Source organism: Perna viridis, chromosome 2 (assembly GCF_037379345.1).
Source record: "Perna viridis isolate PV_CMFRI_1.1 ecotype Kerala chromosome 2, ASM3737934v1, whole genome shotgun sequence".
Classification (NCBI taxonomy): Eukaryota; Metazoa; Mollusca; class Bivalvia; order Mytilida; family Mytilidae; genus Perna; species Perna viridis.
Window position 1 is genome coordinate 43,732,628 of NC_142446.1, and position 10,048 is coordinate 43,742,675.

Here is a 10,048-nt window from a genome sequence, read left to right on the forward strand (position 1 = left end):
TTACTGCACTGTTCGACCAATGGCAACAAAGCTAACTCGCAAGTTTGGGGAGACAAAAACAATATGTCGTCGCTAAAAGACATCGTGGTTATGTATCAGACTTTAAAGAGAGAATGGGACAAGAAACCACCAAATCTTGATAGATGTGGCGAATTACTCTTAAAGTTAAAGGTGCTTTTTCTTATTTGGCTTCTTAAATCTGTCCCAATACTCGAATTATTGTCTTAATTTTGGATTGTAAGGGTAGGGGCGCCTCAAAACTGCTATGTCACCGGGATTTTCTGATTAAAAAAAAACCTATTTAAAAAGCAATTTTAATTGCAACGTAGGTATTCTAGAGTTAGTTCCATTCAAATTACACGATGTAAAAACGTAGCATATTTCATTAGATGGTTGGGAATGAAGAAAAGTAAAAAAAAATTAAAAACAAACACAATCACAAGCTACAAACCATGTCCAATGAATAAGTGACAAAACTTACCAATGAATTCCTGCATCTTACATTTATAGCAAGCAATATTAAAACATCATAGACCTGTAATTAAAGAGATTTGCAACTAACTGAAATATTGCATTAACGTGACGGAAAACAAGATCTTGTATTTACTTAATTGACAATGACAACTTGACTTTAAATAATCATAACTAAGAAAGGATAACGAATATTGAAATACAACCTTCAGTTCCTCATTTTACAATATCTTAGCTTCATGTTCATACTCCATTTTTTTCCTACAAACACAAACAAAAAAGAAGTACTGAAAACAAGTTACCTACCCCCAATTTTTACGAAAATGAAAATAATTTAAAATTAAAATAATCATTTTCACATTAACCTATTACAACTTTTTTTTGGTTTTTTTTTTAGTTTCCAATTTTTATGTCTTCTGAGTATCTGTTACAATTTTTTCAGATCATTTCATCAAAAAGGGAAAAAGTAGTTACAGGTGCTGATCTGGCTTCCAAAATTCTGTCGCCAGAAAAATCGCCAGCAGCCATATTTTGTCGCCAATTTTCAGAAATTAGAGCCAAAGTGTGCAAACAAAAATATATATATTTTTTTTTAAATATGACAGTTTTAAGTCCACTGATGAATTATCTTCCTCAATTTATCAAAATAACCATACATGTACCTAAGATTCATTTTTGATGCATGTATGAAGCAGGTTTTAAGCTCCAGTCTAACTTTTTATATGCAAAATAATAATGTACTACTCCAGAAGCAGGTGATTTATTTCTATCAAGGACTTTCTACTACTATTCTCATATACATGTAGTAACTGATTTTAAAACATGTTCACCTTTATCTTTTTTTTCTAATTATCTTACAATATAATTTGATTTTTTTTTATGTTTTTAACAAACTTGATTCTTTTTTTTTTCAAGTGATAAAATTTCTACCATTTTGTAACATGGACCATTAATTGTGTCCCTGCTTAATTATCTTGATATCTGAATAATATTTCCTAAAATAGATTTTGGGAATCCCCATTCTATTCGTTTACCAATTTTCCCGCTAAAAAAGTCACATGGCAAAATTGTAAACAAATGTCATCCATATTTTTTATTACTTTTTCATTTCGAAGTGTTTAGGCACTGCCTGATGGGATAATCATTGTTATTTGAGTTTAATTTATTCTGCCATTAGGTAAGCCTGTTTCTGAATGTATCACATGGTTAAACAGGGCTTGTATGTAGCCACGTGCACATGGCTGTAATTGTGTTTGCCTTTGACCAGATGGTGAGAGTTTTGATTGGCTCAATAATATATTTACATTTGATTGACACCTCCCATGAGGATATTGACAGTCATGGTCATCTGATCTAATTACCTTTAATTGCTAATTGGGCTCTTGCTATAAAACTGTTCAGTACAGTTCAAAATTTTCTTAGGAACAAGTCAGGAAATTAAGGTAACCTTCATTTGGTGTGTTAATCCTTGTTTGGTGGGTTTTTATGACCATAAAAATTTTTGGTCAGATGAGGGTCATCATCCAGCATCTTTAGGCAGTTTGGTTTATGAACCATAACTTATATGTGTTTGTTTTCAACTTGAGTTTATAAAGTTAGTGTACATATATATATGGATCTTTATGAAATTGAATCACAAGTTGCTACATGTACCTGTACTAAGTATACATTTACTTCTGTATTTTAGTATATCAGTGATACTCAAGGTAATGTTGTGTTCATATTATGTACATTTTAAAAATTTCCTGTTTTAGGTTGGTAGAGATATATGTCCTGACACAGGATAAGTTTTCATTTTTGTTATACATCTTATTCTTTTATCAACAGATTGCCTTGACTAGTGTTACATTTTTGCCAACAAATGATGCATCTCCATCTAAGCAGGAACTTCTTGTTGCACGTAAGTACAATATACATGTAATAGTTGATTTGCAGTAAACACATATACTGTACTTAGTAATGAAGCAGACATCATAGTTACATGTACCACAAAATAACTAGAGATCAGCAACTCCTTTTTACAAATATTGTGCAGCGATGGGGTAATTGTAATCATTGATCAGCTGTAATTAATTACATGTAACTTTTTTAATCAATTATTTTTCAAAAGCAACACAAGACCATTTATGATGAACATGAGAGAGTAATCAAAGGAATCAAGATTCAAGTGGTAATCAAAAGAATGTATTCAAAGGCAAAGGATAAAGACTGGACAGAGAAAATAGACACACAAAGACAAAGAACATGACAAAATCAAAAAAAGCATGTACAAAGAAACAAAAACAAATGAGCAACTCAGACGCGGTGCAGATGGATACACCATAATGTTAACGGTTGACAAGTTCATGTTGACAACCGTAAAACTTTTGTAGTGATAATTTTCATCTTGTATCAACATAACCTTGTTTTAGAAGTCTTACTGTAAGAAGTCTAGCACAGTATAAAAAGTCTGCATTGCTTTGGCAAGCTCTGGCATAACAAATTAATGAGTTGTGACATGAAAACTCCACACACGTGCTAAAGGGATGTTACTTCAGATCAAAGGAAAGTTGATAATATGGAATGAGAAGTCATCATGTTTGTGGTATAGTTTGGTCATTAGTTTTCCTTTTCTATCAATCTCTTAAGAGTAGGTCTAGATATGAAGCAGAATTCTCTAGATTTTGCACCAAAAAAAAATTGATTTTAGTTGACGCACAAAAATTTTAATTTGCGGACAATTATACTTTTTACTGTAAAACATGGATGATATTGCATTAAATATATTAAACATTTTTTAATTTTAGGTGATATCTTGGAAATTGGAGCACAGTGGGCCATTGCTAAACAAGATACAACAGCTTTTGAAAGATACATGGCACAGTTGAAGTGTTATTACATGGATTATAAGTAATTGGCTTCTAATGAATAAAGAAAAGAAAACTTAATTTATTCTTGCTGCTAAGTATTTGGTATAACATAAAATTTTTCTGACGCTGTCAGTATAGTTTCGCTTTTTACCCTTTGACGTTAAAGATGCTCTTCCATGGAAACGCAAGTCACCTGATCACAATTCTGTTTCCTGATTGGCTAAATACTGATACTCAAAAAAAAAAACTGTATCGAAAATTGCGTGCCAGGTGTTACATTTTCTGAATGAAATGTAGAAAATTAAAAGTAAAAGAAAGACAAAATTAGTGAATCGACTATCTTTTTTAAAGATAGTACTTGTTTTTATGTAATGAAATATATGTGCATGTACATTACATTTCTGTATATAATTTATAGAAATGAGCTTTTCTGTCATAATTGGCAGACTGTGTCTCATAGATGTAAGAATCATACATTTCTTTAAAAAACTGAGTTTCTGATCAATGAACATAATTATGTGTACTACATAAAAACATGTATTGTATTACTGTACACTGTATATGTAGTTGTTATAACTTCAAATTTTAAAGAAATAATGTCTGATGATTTTTTTTCCTTTAAAAATATTTAAGAAAAAAAATAGTCTCAAATTGTCTGAATAATAATGAAATAAAAATGTTCATTGTATAAGCATTACTTTAAGTTTTTACCGTCTAATCTTATGTTCTTGTGACAAGGACTTTGGCATATGGAAAACTGACTTAATAAAGCCATCAGTTGAATGAATAGATTTTGATAGGACCATACACTTTCTGACTCAGAACTTACAGTCAGTGATAATTTTAAATGTAATTTCCAATTTTGTAGAGAAAATTTACCAGAATCAACATACAAGTATCAGTTATTAGGTCTGAATTTACTATGTTTATTAGCACAGAACAGAGTAGCAGAATTTCATACTGTAAGTATTATTAATATAGTTTCTAGATAAACTGATGATTTAAGAAAGATTTCACTTTTTAATATTCTAGATATTCCAATTTGCATAGTTTTTTCTTTTTAAAAAGTTGAGGGTATAGACTGTATTCCAAACTGGGTAATACAGAATTGATCCGGAATTTTACAGCCTTACTGGACAAACACGGGTTCAAAAATTATCATACTCTTTTAACAAAACTTGTGTCAAAAACATTGGTCTTCCAAAAAAATCATAATCAATGCTAAATTTCTATTTGTAGACAGTAAGAGCTTTGTTTGGCTTTTGAAATTGATTTTCTACTTAAAATCAATCAACAATGATTTCCCACGTGAATTTCTCCCTTTCTCTTCATTTAGTTAACTGCCATTTCACCCTAAATAATCTTAACCAGAAGTGGGGTAAAGTATAAACTAATGAATTATTTCAAAATTTGGAAGATCGTTTGTTGGAAAAAGCTTGATTGTTCTTTTATCATCGGTGTACATCTGGACAGATTCTAGTGTTGATTATATTTAAAAATTGGTTGGTTGGTTTGAACTGAGAAGAATACCGTATTATGTGCACATTTTTACATAGAAATTATTTCCAAATCATGGGTGTGCGTATTATGCGTCAATATATAAGAATTGGCCATGAAATAAAAGATTTTAGTACGAGAAAAGACATTGAATAATATAAACAAACAAACTGGAGGTGAAATGTTCCTGAAAGAAATTTTATGTAATCAAATACATCTTTAGGTATTGAATTTTTAGTGATACTTTCTTCAAATCATGTTCAAATGTCTTAATAACATTGTTCAAACAAAGGTCGTACAATATTTCCTTCTTGTAAAACATTGTTAGAGATTAAAAATGAAACAACTAAAAACCAAAAAGTAACAAAGTGTTTTTTTTTGTCAAACCCTCCTTTTCAAATGCTTTTGCAGCTGAAAATGATTATTTTAATACTTATTTTGATTGTTTTTTACAACTTTCTTTCTTTAAAGTATGTTTTTAAATGAAAAATTGCAAAATTTTAGTTACAACCCAAACCGAAAATGTCAGATTTTCCCGACCTTTGATTTGTTTTAGAAGCCATTTCATACATCCTGTCAATTTTATCAAGCTTCAAAATTAAAATTATCCAATTTATGTAGCTAATGATCTTTACATGATGTTTTAGTCTGCAAATAAGTTTTCCTCCACATTTTCGTATGAAGTACCGCATCATGGTAAATAAATTGACCGATCAAGTGCAAAATATTGATCTTTTGCCTTACAAAATTTTACTGCAATCTTAGTCTAAAAAACTTTTTTTCACATGTTAGGACCCTCAAAATTGCACTGTGCACAATACATAAATGTGTATTATACACACCAAAATATGGTATGTACCATCCAATATTCATCCCTTTAATGCATTTTTTAAGGGAATATTTCATATAAATGTAACCACATGCACAAAATATTATAGGCATCAGACATGATTTTTTTCCACTTTAAAGCAGAATTCTGCTTTTTATACCCACCACACTAAGTTTGAAGTATTATGTGTTACCCTATGAAAAGTTGGGTGTTCATCCCCTGATAATTTCCAGATGATAACTTGAGAACGGATCAATTAATTTTTGGAAACTTAGTGCAGTTGTTTAGTATCATAAAATACAGGTTTGGTTTGATTTTCAGCAAAATCAAAAAATTTGAACATTTTGTTATCCTCTTTTTTCACCAGTACTTAAATGCCTGTTTTTAAAATCTGGATTTTACCATCACTTTTCTTTTTTTTCCAGTAAATTTACTTTTGTTTTTGGCAATTTCCACTTTTAAGGTTAGTTTCGTATAATTATGTCTGAAGCATGAAGTGGTTTACAAAGCAACTTGAAACTTTTGTTAGCTACTTGTTCAACCATTGGCATTATACTTCAACAATTTCCAGTGTGATTAGTAGAAACTTAAAGCATGCTTTCTTTTGTGCGAGTTAGCGTTTACTTGTCTTTGGTTTAGGCTAATGGTTTAAATTAAAAACTACAACACTGAAGAATTTATTTATTTGTCTCTGAATGTTTCAAATAGTATAAACAGACCCTTTTTTGTACTGATATTGTGTTCTATTCCTTTAACACTTTTCCAGGAATTAGAATTATTACCAGTTAAAGAATTGCAGAATAATATTTACATTAAACATCCTGTTTCTATGGAACAATATTTAATGGAAGGAAGTTATAACAAGGTAAATATATTTTGTGTTTAGCTGATTTTACTTATGAATAGTCATTAAAGGATCACCTCAGTATTTATATTTTTCTCCTTAATTCTACATTGTAAATCCATGTTTATTATTTACAGGTTTTGATGAATTAAAAAGCATATTTTACTTGTATGTGTAAAAAAAATCACTCAGGTGTTTTATGGTAGTTAAGTATTAAACAATTAGTTAATGATTATTTAATAGAGAGCTATATGAATTATTCTGTAGTCTACTTACGGTTCAATTGAAATCAGTAGCAGTCATTTTCAAATTGCTGTAAAGACCAGAGTCTGATGGAACATTTTGTAGGTCTGGTAAAAAAATTGTGTTATTAAACAATTTTTTTTCTATTTTGAAGGTTTTCCTGGCTAAAGGCAATGTTCCAGCAGAAAATTATACATTTTTCATAAATATATTATTAAATACTATCAGGTAAATTACTTTATTGTATTCTAGTCTTATATTATTTTACTGTTGTGAATCTTGTAATGGCAAACATACAGTCTGGGCCGAAAACTAACTTTGCTATTGAACTTCTAAAGTCATTAACCTTAGAAAAGAGAAAAAATCTCTGTGAACCTCAACACATTATCAGGATAAAAACAAGTTGAAGTAAAAACTAATTTGAAACAGAAAATAAGATGGGAATGGAATTCGAAACAAGAAAAAGCAAAGTTTGACTGCCACCAGAAAATGGGTTAAGTCAGTAGGGATAGGAATCTTTGACATCTGTACTGGTCTCACAGGGTCTATGACAGAATAGATTGGGCTTTTGTGTGCATGAAGCATGGTGTTTTCCACATTCAGTGGGCCTTTATTATCAGCAGTCAAATTTTGCTTCTGTTCCACTAATGATGCTTTTCTTATATTTAGGGGATTGATCTTTTTTTAATGATCATTGAAAATACAAGATTACTGACCCGGGTTCACTGTGAATAGTTAGCTGTAAGCCATGCAAATGTGACTGAATGTCTTATTGCATGTACATGTAGACATAGATGTAAATTACTTCATGTTCATTTAAATGTCTGTTACTTTGAGTTTCTTATACTGAGTTATGTCCCTTTGACATTTGTATTGCAATGAAAAGAACATTTAAGTACATGTATAAAGAAAGGGCAAACGACTCATATTTCATCACTGTGAGGATTTTTAAAATTCATCAACAACCTCGGCTGTTTCAATGTTCATTTAAATACTAATATGAATGTGAATTGAAAAAAAATTACTCATCTCATAGAGTTTAACTGGTAGAAAGTAATACAGATTGTATTCTAACAGGAATGAGATAGCAAGTTGTATAGAAAAGGCCTATGAGAAACTTGCACTTTCTGAGGCAGCCAGAATGTTGTTCTTTGAATCAGTAAAACCTATGAAAGATTATGCAGTACAGGTATGTTTAGTCAAAATATGTACTATATAGACCATTCCTCTCTTATTAGATACTTATTTGTCCTCCTTTCCATCAGTATGTTGTACAACAACACAAAGGCTTTGGTGGTATTTTGTCATTTAGCATAATGTATGTATTGATAACTTAATAAAATTAGGTATACCATACAAATTTAAAAAGTTAAAAACAAAATATATTATTGTATATGAACTAAATGCTATTCATGGAAACTCGGGTTCTAAGAGAGGTCAAGCAAATTTTAATTTACTTTCAAGGGAAAAACAATAATGGTCACATAATAAAGGTGTTCTTAAAATATACTTTTATATTATATGCAATTTTAAGCAATGAAATTCTGTTATAGACAGGTCGTTGTTGAGAACTGGTGGCTGCTGAGACAGGTTTAAGTGGACCTGTTAGCAATCATTTACATTGTTTACAAGTTTAGTTCAAATGCAAAGATATCAGTCCATTTAAGTTCAATAATCCAAGAATACTTTATCTGTTTAATTTCAATAATCTTAGAATACTTTATCTTCAATGTATTTTAGCGTGGTTGGACATTAGCTCAAGACTCATTCTTCTACTTCCAACAAGAAAAGAAAGAAACAGATGAGAGTATACCAGCAATGACATTAGCTGAACAGACAATTGAATATGCCAGAGAACTAGAAATGATTGTATAGTTGTAAATGGTCACTTTATCATTTTTCTATGTCATTAAGTGCTCGGCAACTGAGTACTTGTCTGGTCTAGTTTTCTTTTTGAAAATTAAGGTTTGGTTTTGAATTTCTGTTTTGCAGAAGTATCAATGAGTTGACATTTGTTAACTTAACCATGTATTTATATAAATCTAGTTCAACTTTGGTGCATTTTTTTATATGGATGTATCATATCAATTTTTTTCTTTAAAATGTATCATACTGTTTTCTGATGGAGTTGTATATTGAAATGGAAATAGGATGTGAACTGTTGATAATTAGTTAGTCATAGTATAATGATGACATTGCATTTTATCAATTGTCTTTGTTCTCCATATCTTAAAGTGTTCATCCTAATGATCTTAAAGGTAAAAATAAATATTTCTTCATAGGGTCTGATGAATGTATTTTTATAGTTATTTTCTAAGTAATTTAAAAAAAATATTATACACTTTGGAGTAACCTCATGCCCTGTTCAAAATTATCAAATTAAAGCCTATATATGACAAAGTCATTATAGTTCAAGTAGTCTTATATTGTCATAATTTTTTGTAACATAATAAAATTATTTGCATTGTTGAGATAGTGAATAAATATTATGAATTTCATAAGTTGTGATGTCATTGTACTGCTTCGGTGGTTTGTAGAATGAGACCATCAAGTTTCTCTTTGCATTTCTTTTCTAATTGATTCAGCCTGCAATATATATTGATAAGCAAATTTTCAAGCCTTAAACTTTGAGTCTTTAGTGATATTTCCTAAGAAAGGAAAATTTGTTTTGTTAAATAGTAAAATTTGTTAACAGTAAAATACTAAATAAAGAGGCATTTATTTTCAAGGTGCAAAACACTTCTCTATAGACTTGTCTACTAAGAGAAGGAAGAAAGTTAATGAACATTTAATGTTACAAGGATTGGCATGTAGAACAAATACATGTATGCCCTTGAACTAGCTGGGTCAAAAACTTATAGTCCTATTTTTTTCAATGGTGTAGTGTATAACCTACAAAAAATTATATTTTGTGGTCCTAGGATTAGGGTTATTGTTTCATGGCAGTCCTTTCCGATTTTCACACACTATGGACTATAGGGCTAGCTCAAGTGCAAATGTCTATTATTGGATATACAAAATGTACATGAAGGAATTGTATTAATAAAATATGGAAGCAATACTTGGTAAACCCATACATGCACTTATGCCCTTCATTCTTTAAAATAGTATGGATTTGTAGAAACCCTTTAGAAAAACAAAAACTGAAAACTTTTTTGTTGCATTTGAATAAGAGGAATGGAGAAAAAAAAAATGGAATTCAAAAGGGAGAAAAATAAAGGAATGTCAAACTGTGGTGTAGCTGTCACCTTGGCACACTGCCACACACAATGGAAAGTTGGTATTCAGCCTCTGATTGAGAAGAGCACAATTCTA

General features: G+C 30.2%; 1 protein-coding gene across 1 annotated transcript; it reads left to right on the forward strand.

Annotated features, from left to right (window-relative positions):
* The first annotated feature begins 11 nt into the window (after positions 1–11).
* Positions 12–9,231, forward strand: LOC148625238 (26S proteasome non-ATPase regulatory subunit 8-like). Its single transcript, XM_088568642.1, has 8 exons — positions 12–171; positions 2,299–2,371; positions 3,258–3,360; positions 4,189–4,282; positions 6,413–6,511; positions 6,888–6,961; positions 7,811–7,922; positions 8,474–9,231. Exons 1-8 carry the CDS (start codon positions 64–66, stop codon positions 8,606–8,608), a joined length of 798 nt encoding a protein of 265 aa, XP_088424768.1. The 5' UTR covers positions 12–63; the 3' UTR covers positions 8,609–9,231.
* The last annotated feature ends 817 nt before the right edge of the window (positions 9,232–10,048 follow it).

What these genes read in the sequence shown, in the direction of transcription:
- LOC148625238 (XM_088568642.1), top strand. Translation starts at nt 64, where the DNA reads ATGTCGTCGCTAAAAGACATCGTGGTTATGTATCAGACTTTAAAGAGA. An exon ending in AATTACTCTTAAAGTTAAAG is followed by an intron (nt 172 to 2,298) that starts GTGCTTTTTCTT and finishes TTTTATCAACAG; the next exon opens with ATTGCCTTGACTAGTGTTAC. An exon ending in GAGTAGCAGAATTTCATACT is followed by an intron (nt 4,283 to 6,412) that starts GTAAGTATTATT and finishes ACACTTTTCCAG; the next exon opens with GAATTAGAATTATTACCAGT.